This window comes from Puntigrus tetrazona, chromosome 19 (genome assembly GCF_018831695.1).
Source record: "Puntigrus tetrazona isolate hp1 chromosome 19, ASM1883169v1, whole genome shotgun sequence".
Taxonomy (NCBI): domain Eukaryota; kingdom Metazoa; phylum Chordata; class Actinopteri; order Cypriniformes; family Cyprinidae; genus Puntigrus; species Puntigrus tetrazona.
This window is the reverse complement of record NC_056717.1, coordinates 19,380,737-19,408,674: the sequence shown is the minus strand read 5'-3', so window position 1 is coordinate 19,408,674 and position 27,938 is coordinate 19,380,737. Positions and strand designations below refer to the sequence as shown.

The following is a 27,938-nucleotide window of genomic DNA, read 5'->3' as shown; positions in this document are numbered from 1 at the left end:
GTAAGATGAAATGCAGATTCTGTCTAGGCCCTGCAGCGATAGTCTAAGTTCTCTCGTAAGGTATAAATTACATCACATTTGATGTAACAGAAGTCATTGTGGCTGACATGCCTGTGAGCGAGTCACTTTCATATACCCGTTTTGATGTCATTAGTATTTCCTTTCCCAGAATCCTCCTGTGATGAGGGCAAAGCTGCAAGGCAAGACCTCAATAGTGCAAGCCGACACAGATCGACGTTTTGCAGATGCTTTACAATCACCTTTTCTTTGGAGAGCATTCCTAAAGTCTCCGCTGAAAGTATTCTTCTTTATAATCCAATAAGGAGGCTAAAGCAAAAACAAGTCTGACTAATCTAATATAAACATACAAACGCTTTATTGGTTTTATTATCATGCAGTATGTCCCATCTGTTAGATGTTCTTCAACATCCCTCGCAGTTAGTCACCATTTGTTGAGGAAGATTGGCACTGCTGTCCGCTTTTCTTATCCCTCGCCTTTTTGAGTCTTTTTTTTTTTTGCAGCTTTTGTTTAAACACGCATATTTTGGATGCAAATTGAGGTTTGTTATGCAATATGCCCCATTTGACAGATTTATCTCAACATCCTTCAGCATTAGTCATCAGTGGCTCTGACCAGAAAAACCCACACCCACTGAATTCTGCAGAAAACTCAACACCAAGGTCTCCTTGTATTGTTTTATCAGGTGTTTTGGTTAATTAACGGGGGGGTTTCCAAGGTAGGTTTCATATGACATAAAAAGTCGATGTTTTGTGTCAGTTTTTTATTTTGTACATTTTCATAACCATTTTACCTTCATTCTAACTTCCCAGATTTTGCAGAAACTTCTTTACCTGCATATGCAACCTTTGTGCAACCAGTCTATTTATTCATACTGTTTAAAGTATTGTTTGTGCATAATGGTTGTCAACCAGGTGTCATGCTGAACTTATTTTTTTAACCAGCGTCATATACGCACAATCTGAGCGTGTTTATGACAGGCTCTCCCTGCAGTAGGGCTTCCCATTAGCAGAATTACCGCCGCTCAACATGTGTTATTAGCTCCTGTGCAGAAATGAAAAAAGGTGCTCGTAACGCCCGAGGCGCAACATCTCCTTTAAACATCAGTCATAAAAAAAACCCTTGCCACCACCCCTCTGTTCTCTCCCAGCCAATCGGACGCCAGGAACCGACCAGGTCGCCCTTGCAAAAAACCCTTAATGTGTCCCAAAGTTTTGGCATCTACTGCACAGGTCGTCTTCAGTCAGAGAGGCCCGTGGGCACCGCTGAAGACGGACTGGAAGGGGACGACACATTTCTGGGCCAAAGGACAAAACTTCTGCATCCATTCAGACTCTCACATCCCAGTTGAGGGACAGAAACATGACTCCTCAACTCAGCACGAGCAGGTAAGATCTCAAACACTGGTGACCCTCATGAAAGACATGGAAAAGCCTCTAAAACTTTCTTGTGTGGAACATTTCTCTCTGATGAGTTGCTTTGAGTCTTTGCTGAACTCCTAGTTTGTTTTTAAAACACTCAGGCAGTGAGGAACATCATTTAGAACAGAGTTTCAAACTAGTACGTTAGGTATGTAATACGCTTTTGTTTTCAAGGCAGGTTCTTCTCTGATGGTGGCAGCAGTTGATCTTTACTGCACAAACAAAACAGTTTTATTTAAGTTTTTCCTTTCTTCTAAGCGCCTTCGTAATTACAGTTTAGAAGAAAGTTGAGGAGGAACTTCCCTCAACATCTGGATGAAAGACAGCAATTGGTTTGCTCAGAAAAACAACAGTTGCCTAGCAGGAAATAATCACACGTTCCACAACGCATTTGATGATATTCAGTATGTTTAGATATGTCAGAGACATTCGGCCACATGATAGCTACTCAATGAAAATGATTAAAATGAGTTCACTTGATCATTGATGGAAAAAGTCTTCAGAAGGCATCGTTTTTGAAGTAAATGCTTGCTTAAATATTATGCTTTAATCATTCTTTCTCCCTCTCTCTCTTATGAAAATTGTTTGGTCAGAATAGGTACCATTAAGTGGGCTATTACCAACTGATCTGTTACCGTTTTTTAAGGCATATACTCTTTCTTTCTTTGTAATTATTTAACCAGCTTCTGAGCACAAGCGTATGAGGAAATGAAGTGTATACATTTAAAATTGAAAACCATATTGTGCTTTTTTTTTTTTTTTAAAGCTCATGCTGAGTGAGTCAGATGTTACATAAATCATTCAGAGTTCCCCCTCAGTTTTGGTATTTTTACGCTGTTGCTGCTCACAAATCTCTTACACTACGATTAATCAGCAGCTTGTGATTTCCGGAGCGTTCCCTCATACGTTTGTCCCGATGACGGCTGTGAGTGGGAGGAGATATTCCTCCCAGCATGGATTACGAGTGTGTCAGCACAACCAAATCCAAGATTTAGATAACGCTGCCTCCTAATCTCAGCTTCACCAGATACTGTATGACGCGCAGAGAGAATCAGACAAAACCTGCGCTTTCAGACAATACCACACTGCATAGTGAAGTTATGAATGAGGAATGTTTTTTCAAGTATTTAATGTTTTACAAGTGTTTAATGCAGTAATGTTTCAGGCTGTATAGTTTTGATTGTATGTGTATATTTGTGTATATATCTATATATATAGATGTATATATAAATGTATGTGTGTGTGTGTGTGTATATATATATATATATATATATATATATATATATATATATATATATATATATATATATATATATATATATATATATATATATATATATATATATATATATATATATATATATATATATATATATATATATATATATATATATATATATATATATATATACTTTTTATTCTTATATGTTAGATATTTTAATTTCACTAATAGTCTGATTTGAGAGTCATGACTGTCATATAAAGGAGGGAAGATTGGGAATACTTTAATTAAGACACTGTGAGTGTTCAGGAAAGCTGCCAGGGAATCTGGCTCATACTCCAAAGCCAACACGGCTTGGGGGCCACCGCCATATGCGTGACACAAACGGACACACACACACACACACACACACACACACACACACAGACACACAGACACACAGACACTTTATTTTTACGATATAGTGGATCATTTCCCTTTTATATGCACACTCTCTCTTTTATTTCTCTCTATTGCTGTGAAAAATCACAGATCTGAAGTTGTATAATTATCTGTATTGTGCTCTCATCCTTCTGTTTCGTTATTCTGTCATCTCCATACACGCTTCTGCCTCAACAGCTGCAAAAATGAAAAATACAAGCTGTTATTTTTGTATAATAGAACAATTGCTTGCAAAGCAAAACCATTTGTCAAGGGAGCGAGATTAAGCTGAGAGGGAGACAGGATCATTTTGACAGTCCTAACAGGGTGCATTGTGTATTATATGGCATTCAAACGTTTGGGGTGAGTAAGATTTTATAGTCATTGATTAAAGACATGAATTCCTTAATTCAGCAAGGATGCAACAAATTGATCAGAACTCACTGTGTAGACATTTGTAGTGTTGTTAAAGATTTCTGTCACACATGTGGTTCTTTTGATTTTTATAAAAAAAAAAATCCTGAAAAATATTTAGCATCCAAAAATTTTAATATATATGCAAATAGAAAAGTCATTTTTTACAATGTTACCGTCTTAACTGCTTAGTAGTTAATATAATAATAGCTTTGTGTGTGAAACAGATTGAAACTTAACCATTATTGTTTTAAAATATTATTGAATCAAAGTTGTTATTATCTGCAGCCTAATTGTATTTATGAGATTTCATCAGACAGGTTCTGGCGTCTCAGTCATTCTTTTAAAGCCGACATTTTTAATGAATCGGCGTCATCAGACTCAAACACATGATGGCTGACCGGCAGAGACCAGCACATGCGTAGGCCGCTTCGTTTGTGCTGCGCAGAGAATCCGTGCTGTCACAGAGACTGCTGGGAATCTATTTCAGATACCTGCTGGAAATCTGATGCATAATGTTTGGAAAAAGTCACCTACAGTGGCTTTAACATGCTCACCGTCACTCTATAGATAAATGGAAGAATGGGTGCCAAGGTTGTGTGTGTGCTGTGGATAGGTGGTGCATATAGTGTGTCAGTACCACTGACCCAAGAGAATGACTCATTCATCATTGCTGGAGCAGAATATCTTCCTGTCACCTGCATCAGCCTCTCTAGCCAATTTAAAGCAACACACACACACGCACACACACACACAGGGATGCTAGAGTGGACAGGTGGCTCAGTGTTTCTGTTTCTCTCAGCATGACTCTGTTCCAGTGAGGAGCTGCTGGGGTTTCTTGAGGGTCTGTGTTAATAATGTTTTTTAGTGTTAGAAGTTTGAAATTGATACATTTTTGTGTGTGTGTGTGTGTGTGTGTGTGTGTGTGAGTCTTATGTTCACTATGGCTGCCTTTATTAGATTAAAAATACAGTAAAACAATAATTTTGTGAAATATTATTACAACTTAATTTACCAGTTTTCTATTTGAATATATTTAAAAAAGTAATTAATTTCTGTGATTCAATGCTGAATTTTCAGCATCATTCCTCCAGTCTTCAGTGTCATGTGAACCTTCCTTGCAAGGTTTCTCATAGTCAGTATGTTGTATGTTGGGTACCCATCAAAAAAAATGTTAGAACTTGCTAAGCAGGACAGTCTAATACGCTAATGACTGCTAGCTGATAAACAGTTGCTTACTGTTTAAAGATACTGTTGCTTAAAGTATACTTGCTGTTTGTAGAATGTCTAAAATAGACAATTAAAATAAAGTGTTACCTATAGCAACTGCATCATGTTCCCCATTAGATCTTTATTAAAGTTCTTTGTGTACAGCGTTACCACGGAAACCACTATTTTACCAAAAGCGGCACCTTGTGGCAAAGAATGAATTTGCATTTTCATTCAGACCAACAAGTGGGCATGTAATATACTAATGTTTTGTGTTTTACAGGATTTTTCAGTTCAAAGTAAATGATTTTTTCTTACATTGTAACTGTCCTTAATGTCACCTTTTTAACAGTTTAATACATTTTTAAAAGCATTAATTCCTACAAAAGAAAGAAAGAGAGTCTGACCGAACCCAAATTTTACATCTCAAACATATTTTGATTCAAACCCGGGGTCAAACCTTCAAGTGCATGTTCTAGTTTTATATTGTGTGAGTCTGAATAGTGCCCATCTCTGTCTCTGCAGGGGTCGCATCTGGCGACGGACGTTGGCGGGATGTTTAACACGTTTGATTGTCTTCATGTTACTCTGTGCACCAGCTCTCGCTCGTGAGTATCTTCTCAAATGACTATTTGATGTTTAATGCGTTTCAGAGATTTAGGTCATAAAATGCTACTTATCCCACAAAGCCTTTCTTTCTTTTTTTTTTCTTTTTTGGTTTATTGTTTATCAAGCTTCTCAAATAGATATGAGGAATTGATCTGTTATTTTTAAAAATTGATTAATGAATTAATTAAGATTCTTTTTAATCATTTAGTAGACATTTTATTAAAAGACATTTTATCTTTAACAACTGCATCGTGTTCCCCATTAGATCTTTATTAAAGTTCTTTGTGTACAGCGTTACCACGGAAACCACTATTTTACCAAAAGCGGCACCTTGTGGCAAAGAATGAATTTGCATTTTCATTCAGACCAACAAGTGGGCATGTAATACACTAATGTTTTGTGTCGACTTCAACATTAAACGACTTCAGATTAGTTTAAAAATGACATTTAGTTACACACTATAATAGGGGAACTTTGAAAGAATAGTTAAACTAAAAAAGATAAATTCCTGAAAATCTTATTTCTAAAGAGTCTTATTTCTTCATCTGAACCAATTATGATTACTTTGCATCACTTCCTCACCAATGGATCCTCTGCAGTGAATGGGTGCCGTCAGAATGAAGTCCAAACAGTTGATAAAAACATCACATTAATACATACAGAAGTAATCCTCACGACTCCGTAATCCGTAATAACTCTTTCTTCCGGTGGAAAAAAAGAATCAATCCCATGTTTTCCTCTCACAACAATCTAAAACCACCAATATATTTGTTTAGAACTTGATCTGTGCATATTTCCCTCCTGAGACCTTTTTCTTTTTTTGCTGCAGAAAGCAATATTATGGATTATAGACTTTATGGACTTTAGCCAGAAGCAATGAACTAAAGTCTTGATGGATTTGCTTCTTACAAACATGCAGCTTTTCGCTTCACAAGATGTTGACTACGCTAGAGTCATGTAGGTTACTTGCAAATAAATTTAGCAGCAAGTGATGTAATTTTTCAGAATTTGTTCAGATACAGAAGCAAACTTAAAATATACTAATGTAATTATAACATGTATGAACTAGCCCCTCACCAACGTTTAGTGATTTAAGCCCTGTCATGTGAATTTCACACTTGTTTTGTTCTGACATGTGTGTGTGGTCCTCATTGAATCACTGTGCATGTTTACAATCATATATAAATGTGTGTGTGTGTGTGTGTGTGTACCCAACTGCACCAGCGCTGTGGCTTCAGTCTCGGCTTAGTCCCTCATTTGCGCTAATGGGTGGCTTTAAAATGACACAAGAGGATATGAGGGTTTAAAGCGCCCGGATAAACAGCACTGTAAAAACACAGGAGAATGCCCTTTTTACTTTAGGTAACTTTTGCCAGTGCCTGTTTATTTCAGGCTTTCAAGAAGTTCCAGATGTCAGTGTGTCTGTTCGTACTGTACCCGTGTAAAGCGCTGCGTCAGCGGATCAAACCCCTCCACCTTCCCCACGGCACTTATTTCACGATTTCCAGCGCTGCAGTTTTGGTCTCTTCTGACTCACAGAGCCAAACTCACTGCGGTGGAACCGGATGGAAATAGCGTGGTACATTTAAAATACGCTGTAGCACTGTATGAATACCACAATGTACGTTATCAGCAAGGCCACACCATAGTATTATCAACATGGAATTTTTATCACTGATGCATGTCCGAAAACATGGTAATATCATGGAGAGGACTTTAGGGAATTGTGGGAATTGTGATGTAATCAAAAAAGTGAAACAAGCAACAAAATATATGTTAACTAAATCTTTTTTAGGTCACAGAATGATGGAAACAAATGTTTTAGCATCATAACATTTAATTAAATTTAAAGCTTAAAAAATATTACTCATTAAATTGTTAATACTTTAAGCATTAATAATGCATTTTAGGGCAAGATTTCTCATTTGTATTTAATTTTACATAAAAAAAAACAATGTTCATTATTTTATAAATCATTAAAATATTACAAATATTAACTGTGTGTGTGTGTGTGTGTGTGTGTGTGTGTGTGTGTGTGTGTATGTGAAAAAACTGCAAAAACAATAGTTAAAATCCCTTCTCATGTTATTTTTTGTTGCCTCCGAGTGTCAACTGGTGAAGTATAGAAAGGAATAAGAGCTGATGTTCTCCATCATAGGAGGGAACTGTCTTTATGATGGATGGAGTTACACATTTGTTTTCCCGTCGTGTACTTACATTAGATTAATACAAATGAGCACAGATGACTATATCTGTCAGTCTGACCTTCTGAAAGCTGTCCTGCAGGCCCACATGTACACTTGCATCCATAAATCCAGAAAATACTTCCTCACTGTAATTATGATGCATTTTTATATATATGTATATATATATATATATACATACACATGTATGTATATATATAATGTATGTATGTGTGTGTGTATATGTATATATGTGTATATGTATATGTATATATATGTATATGTACGTATATATGTATATATATGTATATACATATATATATGTGTGTGTGTGTGTGTGTGTGTGGGTGTATATATGTGTGTGTGTGTATGTGTGTATGTATGTATGTCTGAATGGCTTTGCATTAAGAAAAGGGAATACATTTAAAGTATTATTCAATTTAGATTTAATTGTTGCTGCTGTTGTAAAAGATTTATGTCTTTTGTTATAAGGTGGGTAAATGTCACGCTTTTGACAATCTGAGCATATTCTCTGGTGATGTGTCCCTGCAGACAGACCTGACATAACACTCATGTTGCTTATGAATTTTTCAGAGCTGGATCTGAACAGATTAGATGGCGACACAGTGTGCCCAACCATGAAGAATGGACAAGATGACCTTCCAGGTAAAATCGAGTCGCTGTGACTATCATACGTGTGCATTTAATAATATGTATTTAATATAGTCTTTTAGGGATTGCATGTTTTATACAAACTGAATGATATGTACAGCATATATCATTTAATCTTGTATAGTTAGAAAAATATCCGCACACTCAAGCGCTTTCCGTGACTGTTAGTATGAATATTTAAAACCATGCTATATGCATTACCATTAAAACGCTTTTCATTCAGGCATTGTTTATCTATAAATAGTCTTAAGTAGTTTTCTGTATGCAGGACAGGCAGCGGCACGAAGCTGTTTGTTTTATTAGGTAAAGATGCTAAACCTGATAGTCGCCTTGTTTTAAGACATCTTTAGATCTCAAATGAGGCAAATAAAACTTTGGTCTCTGGCTGGCCAATTTCTGCAGTGGAAACACTTCTAGCTCAGCAAGATTTTAATTGGTTGCGACCTCTTTGCTTTTAACAAATAATGCGGAGGGTGCAACCTCAAATCACAAACATGTGCTGCTCTGTGCACAGACGGAAACGGGGAGTAAGCAAGGCAAATGCAATTACTGAATAAACCCATGTACAGAGACTTACTGGATGTGCATGAAAGCAGTTTAATGTTTCCATATATACGTGTATTTATTTATATTTAATTTTGAAATTATTGGATTTTAGGCTTTAAGACCGACTGCAAATTCCAGAAAATAAGATATTTGGATGTTTTGTTTTGCCTAGGGTTTTAGGCTTTATAACAGCAAAATATTTTTAAATCATTTTGAATTCAAATTAAAACTTTACTTTGATGTTTTGACACTTTTTTGTTCCAGAAAGGTTTTGGGCTTCATACAAAAAAATCACATTTTCTTCCACATTTTTTTTGATTCGGAAATTATTTAAATAAAATGACTTTTAATTCAAAGTTTTTTTTCTTTTCCCAGTTTGGTTCGTATTTCTCGTGCGATCAAATAGAAGAAAATTGCGACAGCAGTTCCGTTATTCTTGCTTTCGGATTTCTGAGTTTTCAAAACGTGAATTCGTGTTTGGCAGGGTTTGATCTGATAACGCAGTTTCAGTTGGACGTCATTCCCATGAGGGGCGTCAGAAAGGTAGAAGGGTCCACACCCCTCCAGGTGGCGTACAGACTTGACCGAGAGGCCAATTTCCAGATCCCAACCAGGTACCAATACATTTACATCTAGTGAGTGGTTTATTTCAGTTCCGTGTTTATATGCTACGAAGTTGCCCTGCATAACACTTACTGAACTGAAAACGTCGTTCGAACACACACACGCACATAAACTTGTTGACGTATGTGATCTTTGTTTCAGGTGTTACATTATTACAGGACAGAGACGGGTGTTATCAGGCTCTGAGCAGCTTCTAATAATGCTAAAACGGACTTGTCTGAACCCATGCAGATCCGCTCGAGCATACCCAGACTCACTGACACACAGACAGACACGTTTTAGCTTGGTCGTCGAGTCCTTTTGGTCCATTTCTGTGGGCTTATAAAATGATTGGTATTTGAGGAGCTAAAAGAGACTTTACACGGCAAACAGTTTTTGTTCTTTAAAGAGTGTATATTTTATTATATTATAAACTTTAAAGAGGCAACTGGTATATATTAGCTGTACCCTTAAAATTAAGATCGAGTTTGTTTCTTCATTGGGACAGATTCTTTTTTATTAAATCACTTGTACACCAGTGGATCCTTCGCAGTGAATGGGTGCCGTCAGAATGAGAGCTGATAAAAAGATGATAATAGTCCTTGCCAATCCAGTCCATCAATTAATGTAGTGTGAAGAGAAAAGCTGTGTTTGTAAGATATAAATCCATCATTTTTAACTTCAAACCATTGCTTCCGGTTAACGTACGAGTCATCTATCCGTAATAAAGTTTAATGTAGCCTCATCTGAATCGGGAGAGAAATCTGCACAAGATCCATCATCGTTTACAAGCCAGACCTCCAGAAACGAATACAGCGATGGGCTTTTTCACTGTTTTTACGAATTACGGAATTATTGTTAAGATTATGACATTTCTACACTACAAGTGCACATTTTTTTCCACAATGGTAATTACAGTGAATGTGGCATAGATGGAAAGACGGTGAGTGGTTAAGCTATAAATATATGAATGTAAATGATGTTACAGGGATGAAATCGAAATCAGCGACACAAATCAACAACAACAAGAAGCTATTATGTAACTGACACTACGAAGAAAATGATGAGAAGTCTTTGAATCTGTTTGGCAAAGCGTGGCTTGGTAATGGAACGGGAAAAAGTGATATCTTGAGATTAGAGATGATTCCAAACAGTGGCCCTCATTTATTTTACTAGCCAACAGGAAGCTCTGTATTTATGGGCTCGCCTTGATCCATTTACGAGCCGGTTAAAGGTTGCCGTAGCTTCGTTTGTAAGAGCATCTCCCGCAGAGCACCCCTGCCCGTTAAAACGCGGCACGGGTCAAGCCAGAGTGTGTGTGTGTGTGTGTGTAAAACCGGACAAGGTAATTGATTCTCAGATGCCGTGGTGTCCTGCCTCTGCCTGCGGCCCCCGGCTTCTGATTCTTTAACGCAGTGCAATGAAAGCCAGCTCCGTCTCTTTGAAATCACTCACGGACAACACGCGGGCTTTGAAGATGAAAGTGCACTTGGCTCTGATCTGTTTGGCATTCATAATTTTATCTCAGAGCAACTTGAAGCCTAGCTGCTCTGTGTGTATAATGCAGGACTATTCCCTTGATGATCAGACAATAATGGAGGTGAATTACTATTCTTAGCGGTAATAGATCCCTTTTATAAATAGATGTGCTTCGTGACAAGAACGTAACTTCATTACGAATTTGCAGAAGCACTTTCTGTTTAAGAGACCTAGCAATGCAATGGTGTAGTGTGAGCCTTTACGTTTTACATTTTTGCAATTGTTAGTTTTGTAAAATTGGCGGTTTTACAATGTTTGTAACACAAAAGGTAAATCTATATATATAAATCTATATATATATATATATATATATATATATATATATATATATATATATATATATATATATATATATATATATATATATATATATATATATATATGCCACACAACAAATGTTTCAGAACCTTGGTTTTACATCACTGGAATGTTCACTGTACATTTTTTTGTTTAATTTTATTGTATCTTTTATTTATTCTATGTATCTATTATTATATTTCATTTGACTAAAACCACCTGTCTACAAACCATAATTAAATATACATTTAGAATAATATATGTATTTAAAAATGTAAAACATGTTTCAGAACCTTTTTTCACCACTAGACAGTCCACAAATGTACTATTTCATTTATTTCATTTTCTTTCTATTTAATTTTTTTATTTATTTCACACAGTTTATTTTAATGTTTTATTTTATTTTAACTTGAATCTAACTTTGTATAAAATTATGTGTGTATATATATATATATATATATATATAATTTTTAAATCACTAGAATGTAGAAACAAATAATTTTTTAATTCGTTTTATTTGTCTGTTTAATTTTATATCATTTTATTGTATTTTTGCTCTATAATTCTTTTTAGTTTTTTTTATTTTATTTCACTAAATCCACCTTTCTTCGCACCATATGCGTACTTAATATTAATTTGCATTAATATTGATTTTGACTTTTTTTTTTTTTTTAGGTAACAGTACACAATTAACATTTGGTTAAGTTTACATTACAATTAATTTTAACAGTACGCATTTTTGCATCCAACAGTAGACAACTGATAGATAGCTAACAGCAGCTCGACTGCTGCTTGCAGTTCATTTGTGAAATATAAGACGTGTTCAACATATATCAATACTTGTTGCCCACCAGGCTGAACTTTCCAAGGGGCTTCCCGGATGAGTACTCCTTCATGACCACCTTCCGCATGATCAAGAACACCGTCAACAAGGTGTGGAACATCTGGCAGGTGGTGGATGAAGACGGCCTGAAGCAGGCAGGCATGCGTCTGAATGGAGACCAGCAGGCCCTGGAGTTCTTCCTCACCACTATGGAGGGAGATGTGCAGACCGTCACCTTCCCAGGCCTTTCCGTCCTCTTCAACACTAAATGGCACAAAGTGATGGTTGGTGTGGAGAAGGAGCTGGTGACGCTGTACGTGGACTGTCACCCTGTGGACCAGAAACCCATCAAGAGGAAAGGATACGTCAACACCGAAGGAGACACTCTGATCGGAAGACTGGATTCTGATCCCAACACCTCTGTAGTGGTGAGAGTCACCAGCTCAAGCTTCAACATTCACTAATAAACATTTAAGGTGCACAAAAAATAGCTACTTTTCAACGTAGTGAATATGATTTGCCTGTAGATGATTATTATAAATGATTACTGATTGGTTTGCCAGCATAACATTGTTCAGACATAATATGTACCTTTAATATATTGTGATATTGGGTTAATTGATTCGAAGATTGAAAGTTTAGAAGGGTTCATTGGTCTTTCTTTGGAAGGCTTAATTCTTTCTGAGAAGTTTTGTTAAGAGTTAATTATTTCTAAGATTAAAGTTTTGGAAAAGTAGGTTTTCTCTCAGATTGAAGTTTTAGAATGGCTTATTATTTCTAAGAATTACATTTTGGAAAGGTTAGTTCTTCCTAAAATTAATGTTTTAGGAAGTTAATTCTGGAACTGAAGTTTGGGGAAGTGTTGATTCTTTCTTTTCTTTTTAAATTGTTCGTTTTTTTGAAGTTTTGGAATGGATTAATGTTTCTAAGATTTACATTTTGGAAGGGTTCACTATTTCCTTTATGGCGCTATTGAAAATGTGAAAAAGTTAATTCCTCGCCGGAAGGTTCATTCTTTCCAGGTTTGACGTTTTAGACTTAATTATTTCTAAAGACTTTAGTTTAGTTTCTTTCTAAAATTCTAAAATCTAAACTTATTCTTTTTTTTTTTTGGAGTTGTACATTTTGAAAGCATTACTTCTTTAAAAGTGTTACTTTTTTTAATCTAAGAATGAAACGGTTAATTATTTTTGAGATCGAAGTGTTGAAAGGTTAGTTCTTTCCAAGACACAAGCTTTGAAAGGGTTGCTTCTTTTGTGTTTTGCAGTGGATCTCCACTGTATTTGATGAATGTTACTGCCGCCCTGCACCTATCAAATCCATCACCTCCTGTTACGTCCACTACCTTTGATAAATGTGTAACTGTCACACTGTCTGATATGAGTTACCATCAGTCAGTGTAACTGCCAGACTGCTGGACCTCAGCACCTTGTCGCTCTCTGTCCGAAAGACAGATAAAAATAAGTCTGATAGTGCTGCTGTCAGTCAAGCTTGCAAATGATTTAACCGTTCTTATCATAAAACCTCGTGGTTATATTAATAAATAACACCATGGTTTTGTGTTTTTGCAGTTTGAGTTGCAGTGGATGCTGATTCACTGTGACCCGAAGAGAGCGCAGAGAGAGAGCTGTACCGAACTTCCTCAGTCTGAGGTAACCGCTTTTATCTCTTCCTGAGGATCTGACCAATCACAGTCTCGTTTTATGTTTAACCGCCTAAAAAGATCTGGTCGGCTAGCTGCTGAGTGACTGAAAGTGGTTTGCTGGTCTCCTGTCCTCATCAGCAAGCACCTAGACCTTGCCTGCTGAGATCTTCAAACCACCTTAAGCTGGTTTAAAGGGATAGTTTGGCCAAAAATTAAACGTGTGTCCTTGTTTTGAGTCGAGTCAAACCTTAAATGAGTTTCTTCTGTTGAACACACACACACACACACACACACACACACACACACATTTTGATGAATGCTGGTAACCAACAAGTTGTCGGTAGGCTTTTAATTCTACAGTTTTTTTTCCCCCTCCATTTATTTATTTTTAAGCAGTCAATGGTAATACAACAGTATTACTCTCATTCTATTCATGTGCTGCATAACTGAAGTATGGCCTAAAATAATGATATATTATTGCTATGGCAGTAAAAGCTAGTTGCCTAAAAAGACCTTGCAACCATCTCACTTTGCCACTGAACGGTTGGCATTAATGTCAAAATTCATGCATTTGCTTTGTTTTTTGATGAGTTGGCCAGCGGGGCGCTATCGTAGGCCGCATGTTGTGGCGCCATCTACAGGTGTGCTTTCTCTTTTTGGTGAAGGGTTTCATTTTCACTAACTCAGCAATAATCTCAATTCTCTCTCTCTCTCTCTTGCTTCTTCAGATGTATGCCAATGCTGAGGTATTTGATTTTTTTTTTTACTTTGTTTTTCGTTTTTAATCGATTAATGAATTATTATTTTAGCAAATAATCTACTACATTGCTACTACATTGCTTTGTTGCTGAATTGTTTGCTACTTGCTATACTTACTGCAATCAACAAAACATGACCCGGGACAGCTTTTATGTATTTATATGCTGTAGGTTATTAATGCTGCAAAGTTAATCATTTGTTATTTTATTAAGAAATCTCAATAGCTATTTAGAATAGGTAAAACGTTAACTCTTAACTATGACTTTTCCCTTAATAAATATTTAATTTGCTGCTTATAGTTGGTCAGGTGGTTGTTAAGTTTAGGTGTTGGGTAGGATTAGTTATCGATTAGCTAATAGTTTCAAAGAGCGCTATGACTTACCACTTAAGCTAATAAAAAGAAGCTGGAAACAGCTAATGATTCATATTTTATTCCTTATTGTGTTAAAGTAATTTGTTAAGGTCCCCGGTAGAGAGAGATTGTTTGCAGCCCTTCCAGTTATTGATTTTGACATTCAATGAAACACTTTAGCTAAAGCAAAATATTCTTATATGTTTACTCATTGTTTTTTCTTCTTTTGACCTTCAATCCCCTACAGCCAGACCCCAAGCCGATCCCTGGTCCCCCCGGTCCTGAGGGTCCTGAGGGGCCTCGTGGAGCCCAAGGAGAAGCTGGCAGAGACGGGAGAGATGCAAGTCTTTCCGTTACTTCAGAAAATTAAGAAAAATACTAATTTACAAAAATTTCATTCACAAAAAAGTTCACCGGTTATCTTAAAAATATATATATAAGTTAACATGTTATTTTTTTTTTGCATGTAATATTAATTTAGTATTAATTTTAATTGTTAATTATGTTAAATATTCATTTTAGTTATTTTCTTTTTATTTATTTGGGGTAAATACGGTATGGTAGACAGTGTATGTAAACTGTTAATATTAAAAAAAGAATGTAAACAGTTATTAGATTTTAATATTTGTGATCTCCAAATCGATAATCAGTTGGTGCAGTACTTTTTTAAAGTCATTTGTCGTCTTCTATAGTTTTTCCTGTACGAAAGGTCATGTGTGAAACTCCATTAGAGCTGTTCCTTTGACTTCAGGAGCTCAGTCTTCAACACAAGCAAAAGGAAACGCTGCTTCTTTGGTCTTTTTATCTCAGGCAGCTCATTAGGGATTTATTCTCTCGTTCAGGAAGGCAGGAGATTTTCTTACATCAACACCTCTGTCCTGTCTCACTGACTTATTGTTTTTTAACACATAGTGTCCTTTTCTCGTTTTTTCTTCTTCTTCTGTTCTTCAGGGTATTCCAGGCACCCCAGGCACTCCTGGAGCTCAGGTAAGTGTGAAACATTGGAGGAACGTCAAGAAGACATTGTCTTTAAACTCAACAAGAGTTCACGCTCAACAAGATTCCCACCAGTTTGATGCAAAGTTAGAATAACTGATAATATGTGATATCATCTTTATCTATTAGAAAGATAATATACAAATTAATCACATGAATAAACAGTTTTTGAGCTATGAAATGTAGACAGCTGACATATAGCATATGTACTATTTTATTTCTTTACTATTACAACCCTCCAAAAACAAAACTAATTTGTATTCTACAAAGATTCAAAAGGTGTTATATAAACATATTGATATATGTATATGATCTATTAAGCATAAAGTTTTCAGCATTTGCATCAATACATATATATGATTATATTATTCTGTAACACTAAAATTGTAAATATTTATGTGCAACATAAAAAGGATCATTTATTCATGTTGACTGTTCGTGATAATAATGACGGGATGCTAGACTTTCCTCGAAGAATAAGAACAGAGATTTGAGAATTATATTTAAAGAATATCGCATGGCAGTGCATTGTATTATACAATACACTGTAGTATATACATTTCATTACACTAAAATAAAAACGATAGTTTATTCAGTAAGACTGAATAATGCTTTAATGCAACTTGAACGTTGTACCCAGTAAAAAGTTTGATATTATAACTCTTAATCAGAAAATGTATTTGCTGGTTCTCAGATCTGAAATCCACCCAATCAATCCAGCTTCCTGTTAAGAGAAAGTGTGGTTGAAATGCACCATCATCTGTTGTGTCAGAAATAGGTCAAACGCTTCTCAGATCTGACTTTGGTCCTATCAGATGAGGACAGATGCACCGAGTCGTCCAGTATGGCTAATTACGTTAGCATAGACCCACTGTATCTTAGCAACAGCTGCAGTCGAAGCAGAATGATGATAAAGCTGTTTGTTTGTTTTAGGGCAGTAAAGGAGATCGAGGAGAGATCGGACTTCCAGGACAGAGGGGATTGCAGGGCCCTGCGGGACCATTGGTTAGTGCTGACACACATGACCTTTGCCATTTAATAACACAGCCTAAACCAACAATACAATCAATATTTTAAAGATTTACACATCAATTTCACACAAACTCTAGCATTTCATTGTGCTAAACGAATCACTATAGTAGTAATTGATTGTGTTTATATGTGTGCAGGGACCGATGGGCCCCATGGGACCACGAGGACCGGTGGGAGAAAGAGTAAGATCATTTTGTGATAATGAAACGCAGTGAAAAAAATATCTTACTGATCCCAAACAACATAAATAAATAAATAATGAAATCCATTTGAGACCGCTGACATTTAGTTTTGTTGGGTTTGTAGGGTCTCCCTGGCTTCCCTGGACCTGCTGGACCCCCTGTGAGTATTTATTAAGAAAACCACTCAAAACCTTCAATACTAGATGTGTTTGTATTCTCTTGACATTGTGTCGTATTGTTATCTTTCTTTTTACTAGTAAAGCATGTTTTTAATGTCTTTAAGTCATTATTTTTTTACTCTGACTTTTGTATTTTCTTCTTCTAGGGACCAGAGACCGTTGGGCCTCCAGTATGTTGGGCATCCAGTATTACTTGAATTTGTCTCATTCTCAGCTTTTGATTTTACTTTTTAATTTCACTTTTTAATCCTGTTTTCCACTCATGCAGGGAACCCCAGGGAAGCCTGGTACTCCAGGAGATGAGGGAAACATTGGACCAGAGGTCAGAAATCATTTCAAAGCGGCACACATAAACGCATCTTTACACACCTAAGCGCTGAGAGTTAAGGCTGCTCTCTGCTTGCTCTGATCCACCTTGGCCCCTGGTATCAAAGTACATAGTTATCATTGCTGTGTAAATGCATTCATGCCACCTCCGAGCTGCATTAAACAGTGTAAAATCAGCACTTCAGAAGTGCTTCTTTCCACTTTTGCAGTGTGAATTTGGAACTAGAGCTACATCTTCATACCTAATCTTGTTATTGTTTATATGTACACCTGAATTCAAGTGTTCTTCATGGTATTGAATTTTCCAGGGTCCTCCTGGGCCCAGAGGAGGACTTGGGCTCCCAGGACCGCCAGGCCCACCAGGACCTCCAGGACCAGCAGTAAGATCTTGTCCCATTGACATTTTTAGCATTCTACATATTTCAGGATGTGCTTTCTGCCGTTTCTGCCTTACAGATATGAAAACATATCTATAGAGAGCTATCATATCTATAAATGTCTACTTTCAAATAAACCAATTCAAATAGAAGACATTCTCAGATTATGTAATCCATATGTGGCAAGCTTTATGCGTGTGTTTGGGTGGTTATTAGGCAATGTAAACAATTAAAGGTGCATTATTGTGATTTAAACTGCATATTAATAACCATGATTAGTCGACTATTGCTTTAAATGAACACAAGATATGATTAAGATCTTTTTTGGTCTCATGAATTTGATATTGAGAAGAACTTTCTACAGGCTACATTTTATTGTCAACCTTTTGTTTGTACAATAACATACTATTTCTTACCGTACACTCTAAGATGCAAAGAAAAAGGAAGCCTTGAAGGGAATTTTGGCTTGCTGTTGGCTTTCTCTTATACATTCAAGTTTTTACAGTCATTTTTAGACATTTTGAGTCTTTGTCCCTTCTGTTAACCCTTCAGGTGACTTCTGTTGGCTTTCAGGGAGTTGAAAACTAATGCAGAGCTTTTACGCAGATCTGTTCTGACCTCTGTAGCGTTTGAGGCTTTGCTTGAGTGTGTGTCTGTGAATCTAAACTATGCTGCTGTCATTCTGCTGTCCGTAGGGGCCACAAGGTGCTGGGAACCCTGAGGGAAGTGGGGAGACTGTGAGTGCTTGTTAGATTTCAATAATATTCATGTTTCACATGGACACACAGAACCTGCATATCAGACCTAGATCTTAAAACAGAGAGCATGTGGCAAGTGGACCTATGAAAACGTCAACATGCTCTACAATTTGTAGGACTGGGAACTGTCGATAAACCAATATCGATTTTTAAATCCAGTGAATTGATCTATAGTGTTTTTGTTTTATGCGTGAACAAAATTGAATGATTAGCGCACCTACCAGTAAATCACGATCATTTTTTTCGCCCTTAGCTTTCAGATTCTGTCAATGTCAAATTATATACCAAATATTATTATTATACCAAAATGTATAATGTCTTATGTAATTGCTCGATCAGACTGTCAGCTGCAGAAAGACATCTTAAAACTGCTCGTACACAATTTAAAAAAAAAAATCTCAGAACCTGGGAAATTCAACCTCATTTACTTCAGAAAAACAGTAAAATGCTATTGTATTTTTTTCTAAATGTGTATACTATATTACATATATTTTGCATATTTATGTTTTACTGTATTACATATATATCTAACCCGACTATATTTAATGTTGAAATACAAAAAAAAAGTTTTGATATTCAGCGTTTCCATATAAAAAACTAACTAGATTTGAAACATAATTATCATTAAATACATTTTAATAAATATGTAATGTTATTAAAAACATACTTTTTAAAAAATTCAACTATTTGTTGCTTAATCAATAAAATAGTAGCAGTGTAGTAAAATAGCATTAATTGAGAATTTTTTCCATGAAAAACAAAATGGATTATTATTGTAAGTGATTGCTAATATATCAGTATTGATTTCAAACTGATCGAATTGATTTGACACCAAATTTGAATGAAATCATGAAATTTATCTCAATACCCAGACCTAATAATTTGTCAAGGCTCATCAAAAAAAGTTGACAGTCGGTTGCAGTGTCTGTTTTGCTCCGTCATCTTACGTTTGCATGTCTCTGGTGAGCTACAGGCTGGTTGTGTGTTATTCTTCACTTCCTGTCTGGTCCTACGGTTGATGATGAATAGAGCTGATGCATTAGTGTGTCTCATTTTGTTAGCAGTGCCAGACAACATGTCCAGCTGGACCACAGGGACTGCCTGGTCTGCCGGGGATGAAGGTGAGGTCCCAACCATAAAGATTTAAAGTTTCGACTCTGAAAACGAAAGAAAAGAGAATGTTCAAATATAATTGCAAAAATATAAAACTGTAAGACATTGAAGCGTCATTTAAAACACAATATAACGTCTCTTAAAAGGTGCTTTTGCTTCTTGTTGCATAAAGAAATTTTTTTTTTTGTACAAAATGTTCACTGAAGAATGTTTCTTTGGCCAAAAGCTAACTACCGTATTATTAAATTGAATCTCTGTTCCAGGGACATCGAGGTCTTCCTGGCTTGGACGGTGTGCCAGGTACCCTAGGCGAAAAGGTGAGATTGCTTTTGCTTAACTTCGGAATGATAAAAATCCAAAAAACTTCATTAACAAGCTCTCCTGAGCTTTAAATCAATAAACACCACAGTCATTTTCTTCTTTATTAACAGGGAGAGCGAGGGGTCGGTGGAGAGCAGGGTCCTCCCGGACGTCCAGGAGATGATGTATGAAAACTTAATTATTTGGTTATGAGTTACAGAGTGCAGTGCGTATATCAGTGTCGATTTAAAGTAAACTATTGGCATGTTTGTGTTCGCATAAAATATTGGCAAAGCATTATACGAAAAAATAAATATATAAAATAAATTTCACGCAGGGTCAGCGAGGGCCAATCGGATTCCCTGGACCCCATGGCGATAAAGGAGATCGGGTAAGACTTACGACATCTTCATCCGAAACGGATGAGGGGAGAGCCAGAGGAATGCTTACAGAGCAATATTCTTGAATATCCTTGAGTCTGGTCAATGCATGAATTAATAATTACATTTATTTAAAACTCAATACAGCCAATCAAATAACATCTGCAGTGATTGTAAAACTGCTCTGTTGGCGGATACGCATTTAGTGCAAAAACTGGTGTGGGTATGTTATAAGAGCTAGCCCCTGTTTGGTGAGCTACAGGCCGGGTTGTGTGTAATTCTTCACTTCCTGTCTGGTCCTACAGCTGATGATGAAGTAATATAAAATACAGATGTGTCTTTAGGGTCCTCCTGGATTCAACGGGATCCCAGGACCTACCGGACCACCAGGATCACCAGTACGTGAGCTGTATTTCATTTTTTTAATTTATTTTTTCATATTTTTAAAGTCCGGTATCGAAATGCAGAGATCTGAAGTCTTTCTTTATCCGATGCGTATGAGGAGTACCAGCCTAGTGGAAATGTAGAAAGAAGCTTATAGGTTAGAAAATGAGATTTAGGAGCTAGTGTGTAACACAGTTTTTATACAGTTTAATATATAATATTAACATCTGTGGGTCTTTACAGGGCGTTGAAGGCATTAGAGGGCGACAGGGACATCCTGGGCCTAAAGGAGACGATGTGAGTTATTGCCGTTCTTATGATACCCTTCTCAGAAGCACTAATAAAAATCAGTAAAATCATTTGAAGTACCTTATCTTGTTTCTGTCTGAAGAATTCTAATGTATTGTTTTAGGGCGCGATTGGAGCACCTGGAGAGAAAGGAGCTTCTGGAGCCAAGGGTGACACTGTGAGTGATCCATCGGATTTATGCTCAAAATGACCTTCATATTGGCCGTCACTGGAATAATTATGAAACGGCGCTGGAAGAGTTATCTGACATGTCAGTTCTAATAATGATGAAGATTGCGTATTTGTAGGGTGAGCCAGGAAAGCACGGATCCGATGGAGCGCAGGGAGTTTCAGGGGAGAAGGTGAGTTATGATGATCGGTTTCACAATGATGCATGCAGGCGCGCTGAAGTGTGCGTCTGGGTTTTGTCATACTGAATTCGACACGTTTGAGTAGTAAAGTGCATATTGTTTTGTGATGAAATGTAGGGCGAGCCAGGTCTTCCCGGAGGCATTGGTGTCAGAGGAATTGTGGGAATTCCGGTGAGTTAATCGGCATGCGCGTATGTTTTGTTATGTGTTATTCTGCTGTGCTTTTCTTGAATATTACAGCAAACACTGAATTTACCTGAGGGAGTGTGTGTGTGTGTGTGTGTGTGTGTGTGTACTGACACTAACAAACTTTAAATGAGCAGATTTCCTCTCATTTGTAACCTGCAACTCACCTTGTCTAAACAACGCTGCATCTCAAATTCAGGGTTTACCGGGAAAACAGGGACTCGTGGGACCTGCAGGCCAGAAGGTGAAACTTCATTTACATTCAGTTTAAATATGCTGAATCTGATTTCAATTTTAAAGCTGTGATGCACAACACTTTCTCAACCTTCTTTTGCAGGGTGATACTGGCGCTGTAGGACCGACCGGTCCAGTTGGGCTTCCTGGTAAAGATGTAAGTATTACCATAGTAGCTTTTTTGTTTGTGTATGCATTTAAGATGTTGTTATATTTTGTTGATTTCATTTTTAGGGAGCGCTTGGACCGACGGGAGAAGATGGAACTCCGGGAGCCAAAGGAGCCACTGTAATAAAAGCAGAATTTGAACATATAAATAAATCTATCTGTCTATGCAAAGCTTAGTCTATCGCACGCTTTTTATCTTTTTAACTCTTTTATTTTTGCAAACTTCCTTCCTCAGGGTGAGCCAGGAAAACAGGGTCCGGTCGGCCCGATGGGCTTACAAGGAATCCAGGTTGGACTGTTGATCTGATTATGTCCTTTTAATGGTTGTATCCATGCTATGCATCAAACATGTACTTTTTTGGAGAAAGAAGTGGCAGTTCATGTAAGCAAGCAGAAAGTGTACAAGTAAAAATAAATTAAATAGCACCTGATTACCGATTACTCGAAAGTGCATAATTAACTACTAGCATTTTTCTAAATAATAAATGTAGTATCAATACACTATTTATTTCATTTTTTTTATCTTTAAATTAAATAGAGCTGTTTTTTTAGGCTAAAAAAGAAACCTAAAAACTGTAACTTATGGTTTCTGTAGATATTATTTGTTTATTTTTATTATTTTTTTTGAAGTCTTAATTTCTCCTCCTTAAACAAAGGCTTGAAAAGGTCTTAAGTTGGACCAGAAGGGCTTGGATTCATAAAAATACATTTACTTAAGATGCAAACATATTAAATCTTGTTTTCTGAGAAATTAATCGCCATAAAGTGAACTGTTTTAATCAAAAACATTTTTCATTTTGATCAATTTCTCAGAAAACAAGACTTCATTTTGTCAATTGCTTCTCAATCTAATAAGAGGAAATATGGAAGAAGTCACATAGTGAAAAAGTCATATAGTCAAAGACTTGGACAGTATTAACCAGAAAGCAGTCCTGCATATCATGTGACGCTCTAATACTAACTGTCCATAATAATTATACAAAACATGCTTGCGTAATGTTATAAAAATGGGTGGCTATTTATACCATTTTCTCCATTTATCATAATTAGGAAAGAGTACTAATAAAAGTGATTGTGCTGTACAATTGTACATTCTCTTGACGCAGGGAGATAAAGGCGACCATGGTCTCATGGGCCCTCGTGGAATCAAGGGTCACACGGGTCATAAAGGAGACCAGGTGTGCTCATTGTTCATTGTAATAAGCATAACACAAAAACCCATCACGGCCTGTTGTGTGTGTATGATCACGTATTTTATTTTCTTGTTTTAGGGCCCGATAGGTCCCGTTGGTCCCAAAGGAAGCGAGGTAAATTAGAAAGTACTCTGTGACCTTTTAAATTCCTAAATTGTATGAGTACTGTGTAATTACTTTTTTTTTTCTCTACAGGGAGATCCAGGTGTTGCAGGAGATCCAGGCGTTAAGGGTGATCAGGTTGGCAATATTTATAGCAGCATGCCTGTCGCACCCTTTAATTATGATATTGCAGTATGTACACAGTAGCGTGATGGTTTTTTAATAATGGTTTACAGGGGCCTCCGGGTGTTCCTGGCATCAAGGGCGAGGTAAGCATGAACATTTATGTTGTAGAGGAAAAAAAAAATCAATCGATAATAGATTTTTAAAAAATGCTGTATTTTTCCATATGTAGTGCATGTAAAATTTTGGAGAAAAAATTTGTCGTCATGAAATCTTTAATAGTTTCACTTCAGTGATGGGTTAAAACCTTTTTGAATAAGATTAAAAGGATAAACAATGCAGATTTATTTTTTTTATATTTACCGAAGGTGCAAATATTAGTGGAACACACACACACACACACACACACACACACACACACACATATATGTATATGCTTGTTTAATTTAAGAGTGGACAGAAAGGCCTGAGAGGAGCTACAGGAGCCGATGGTCGTCCGGGACAGCCGGGTCATGAGGGTCTGACCGGACCGCAGGGAGCCAGGGGTCTGGAGGGGGAGCGAGGACTTCCAGGACCTGCTGGTCCCAGAGGTCTACCTGTGAGTGCATGCTTTGTCACACTGTGGCTGGAAATGCTTGATCCGCACTTCCCCTGATGTCCTTCTCAATTCACTTTAATAGGGGCTCAAGTTGAGCGACGAGAAGATCCGTGATATTTGCTCAGCTATTGTTGAAGGCATGACATCTCCATTCGTTAATAACCATTTTTAAAAACGTTATATTTCTCTTTATAAATGTCAACTGTAGCAGAACATTGTATTGTATTAAACAGAACATTTAGATGCCTACAAGAAGGAACTAGCCAAGAAGCCTCTTCCCATCGGAGCCCCTGGTACTCCAGGACCCATGGGACCACCAGGACTACCGGGACCTGCAGGTCCTGCTGGAGAAGTCGGACTCAGAGGAATGATGGGCCCCAAGGGGCCTCAAGGATACTACGGTCTTCCTGGAAAACCAGGAGCCAAAGGTACTATTAGTTTGCATCTCACTTCCTCTGCTATCTGTAAACCAATTAGTGCTCTCTGTCAGCTCAATTACGTCTGAGCTCTCGAGCATGTAGTTAACACTGAGGCTTTGATTGCAGACTCCTTGATTTGTTTTTTATTGCCTATGTTTTCTCGAGATTAAATAATCATAACTATGAAACATTAAGTTCAGCTTCAGCTGCATCATGCTAGTGTGACAGCTGAAGTCTCATTCATTTTCTTATGCTTTAAAGGGCATCATGTTTTTGAACATCTTGTGCCATCAGAATAGCATTTTTAAGATGCTGTGATTATTGTTTTTATTTTTTTGGTTTTTTTGATATATAATTTTGTGTGGACTGAGGTAGTTTATTTCTATCTTTTTTTTTTTTTTTTACTAGTTTATTTATATATTAGGTGAAAATTACTTAAATCATAGAGTTTTTGTCATTAGTAAGTTAATTGAGTTAAATTATCATAAAAAAATTATGACAAATTCTGCTATTCGTCTTTCAACTTTTATAATAATAGCCTTAAATTCCAGTGTAAAAAAAAAGAGAAAGAAAACAAAACAAAAATTCAAATAAATGTGTGTGTGTGTGTGAGTGTGTTTCAGGGTTATTGTAATATATACTTTGAATTATTGAAATTAAAATTTATTTTATTCTAACACTAAAGCTAGTTGTCAAGTAGCTAAAACTTATAAAAAACAAATACAAAACTCAATAAAATGACTAATATTTTAACAAAATTTGAAAAGTAACCCTATGTTAGTAACGATTATGATATTCAATTTTATTAAATATATTGAAATTTAATTGTACAGTGCTTCTCTACCATTCAGGCCACTTACCAGCTAGTAGATATTAAGAAATGGTTAGTTTAGGTAGTTCAAGTACCATCTTTGGCAATCCACATCATGCTGATGGCGAATGCGATACTTTCTTAATATCAGGTAATGTGCACAACTGAATACTCCTGCAAGAATCAGCCGTTTTTATGATATTTTCGCCTCAGGCAGAGTTTACAGGCTGTAACGGCCAGGACGCCGATCACTGAATGTTTTCCGCTGCAGTTCTTTTGTCCTCACAAGCGCGGACTGTTGTACAGTGAGTGCGGTCTAATTGCCAGCCGAGGAGGAATGCTACGCTTGCTAATGAGACAGAGATTGAGAAGCAATAACAGGATCATTAGAAAAGCCCCCGACAGCATCTACCTCAGTTATTTCTGCACAACCTCTGAGGATGAGAGCACGTTTATTGAGGTTTATGAATGCAGAAACATTCGAGAGTTGGAAACTCATGCCTAACAGGGTTTTTAACTGTATAAATGTCAGCAGTTTCACAGAGGTTGCCCGGGTCCCTTAAAAGAGCTGTAAGTATAAGAGGTTTGCCATCAATCAGAGTCAACCAATCACAGTACTACAGTGTGTGTTTGTGCTAGCACTGCACCTTGAAACCACTGACAATATTCTTTCTAACCAAATATTAAAATGCTCCAGAATCATGTCAGAGCTATTAAAAATACGCTATTAACAGAAAGAAAAGAAAAAGTTGGTAAAATGTGTTTTTTATAAGTCTGCCTGATCTAAAGTACAGAAAAAAACTACTACTTCTACTATTTAAAATGACTGTTTTCTATTTTAATATTTTAAAATGTAATTTAGAGATTTTAAAGCTGAATTATTAGCATCATGTTCTACGTTCATGATCCAGTATTCTGATTTGCTACTATTATTACATTACATTAAATTTAAACTTATTCTGAAAATATTTTACACTATTACTGCTTTTGCTGTATTTGGATGAAATAAATGCAAGCTTGGTGAGCAAAAGATAATAATAATAATAATAATAATAATAATAAAAAAAAAAAAAGACATGAAAAATGTTACTGCTCAAAACCTTTAGACTTGTGTGTGTGTGTGTGTGTGTGTGTGTGTGTGTGTGTGTGTGTAGAGGAAATATTTGTTTGTATTCTACTGATAGAAAATCATTGATTTAATAAAAATAAAATCAGCAAAGATGCACTTAAAATTACATTAAAGATATTTACAAAAGATTTCTATTTGAAATAAGCGCTTTTCTTTTGAAATAAAAAAATATTAAGCATCAGAAAAATGCACACACTGATGATAATAACATCCATGTTTTTGAGCAGCAAATCGGCATATGACAAGGATTTCTGAAAGACAGAAGATGAGCAATGATGCCAATTACTTTTTTAATGCATTTTTTTTTTCTGTTGATGAAACTCTTTTAAACCACAGTTGTTAATGAAACGTGTTTTCTCTGTGTAGAGTCACAGTGTGTCATCTTTTTCTGTTTCTGTGTTTGTGAAGGCGACGCAGGACAAAAAGGTGATAAGGGAGATAACGGAATCGGAATTCCAGGAATCCCTGGAGAACCTGGACCACAAGGTACAAAACACTAAACTGATCCTGCTTCACCATCATTTCACAAAGTCATTCTGAAGACCAGTGAAAAAAGAGGCACCATGTTATTTTCGACTTGTTACTTTTGATCGTCTGCTTCAGATGTCCTTCAAACTATGTTACTTTGCATCTATAAGTCAACTCATTCTCATTAATTTGCAACTACATGTCTACTAACTCTCAAAGTGGACTGTTAGGGTAGACTTAGAGTGAGTAGAATAAGTTGACATCTACTTAAAACGTACTATTAGAAACTTTGCATGTTGTGAACCCATCAAAATAAAGTGTTAGAAGTTATTAAAAAGGCAGTCTACTAATAATATTCTATTCTAATATTCTAATGACTGCTAGTTGACAAAGTTACTAACTGTTACCTCGACTTTTTACGTCAACATTTTAAATGTCCTATCAGGACCAGCTGGCAAGCCTGGCATCGGTAAGGACGGCCAGGACGGGGCCAGAGGAGACGCCGGTGTTCCAGGAACCCCAGGAACCCCTGGAGCCAGAGGACCCGTGGGGGCCCCCGGTCTTTGTGATCCTTCAAACTGCTTTAGGCCTCAACCTCTTTACCTGGTTGGCGGGAAGAAATCCATCAACATCAAGGGTCCATGAACAGAAACCTAGAAACCTTCATCACGGTCATCATCAGGTAGTCCATCTCCGACAAACAACAAAGAGACTTCAGATGACGGGAGAAACAAACGTGACAGATGTATAGAGACCTACGGATGCAGCTCCTGATGGATCCAGATCACATGGTTTATCGTTGTACCTTGTACATAAACTAGAAGAAAATGTGTTTGTTCTTTCAGATGGTTTACAGTAAATCGCAGATAAATAAATTAATTGGAAATCAACGTTTCAGTCCTTAATCATGCCGTTGAATTGCAATCCTGCAAGTGTTTTTGAAATATTTTTTTCATAAAACGTGACCGTAAAGACTGACTTTAGACATGGTGCCAGATGTTAAGCTACGCCAACACAGCAACAGTGTGATCCAACAACAGCTTGAAATAAAAGCTTTTCACCACCATGCTACCAGCGTGCAACACTT

The 27,938-nt window shown here is 36.6% G+C and overlaps 1 protein-coding gene across 1 annotated transcript; it reads left to right on the top strand.

The window, feature by feature from the left end:
- The first annotated feature begins 22 nt into the window (after positions 1–22).
- On the top strand, positions 23–27,897 carry LOC122323475 (collagen alpha-1(IX) chain). The gene is made up of 38 exons (XM_043217334.1): positions 23–1,407; positions 5,231–5,313; positions 8,092–8,163; positions 9,200–9,329; positions 12,009–12,405; positions 13,549–13,629; positions 14,351–14,368; positions 14,981–15,073; positions 15,685–15,720; positions 16,663–16,734; positions 16,899–16,943; positions 17,068–17,103; positions 17,269–17,292; positions 17,391–17,444; positions 17,758–17,829; positions 18,522–18,563; positions 19,649–19,705; positions 19,961–20,014; positions 20,129–20,182; positions 20,335–20,388; positions 20,722–20,775; positions 21,005–21,058; positions 21,174–21,227; positions 21,358–21,411; positions 21,538–21,591; positions 21,806–21,850; positions 21,944–21,997; positions 22,075–22,128; positions 22,244–22,297; positions 23,115–23,186; positions 23,280–23,315; positions 23,397–23,441; positions 23,540–23,572; positions 23,878–24,024; positions 24,107–24,161; positions 24,258–24,452; positions 26,792–26,869; positions 27,297–27,897. Exons 1-38 carry the CDS (start codon positions 1,382–1,384, stop codon positions 27,494–27,496), a joined length of 2,838 nt encoding a protein of 945 aa, XP_043073269.1. The 5' UTR covers positions 23–1,381; the 3' UTR covers positions 27,497–27,897.
- The last annotated feature ends 41 nt before the right edge of the window (positions 27,898–27,938 follow it).

Excerpts from the sequence above, each read along its gene's own strand:
- LOC122323475 (XM_043217334.1), top strand. The coding sequence starts at position 1,382 with ATGACTCCTCAACTCAGCACGAGCAG. Across the intron at positions 9,330-12,008 it reads AATTTCCAGATCCCAACCAG|GCTGAACTTTCCAAGGGGCT; the intron begins GTACCAATACAT and ends GTTGCCCACCAG. Across the intron at positions 15,721-16,662 it reads CAGGCACTCCTGGAGCTCAG|GGCAGTAAAGGAGATCGAGG; the intron begins GTAAGTGTGAAA and ends TGTTTGTTTTAG.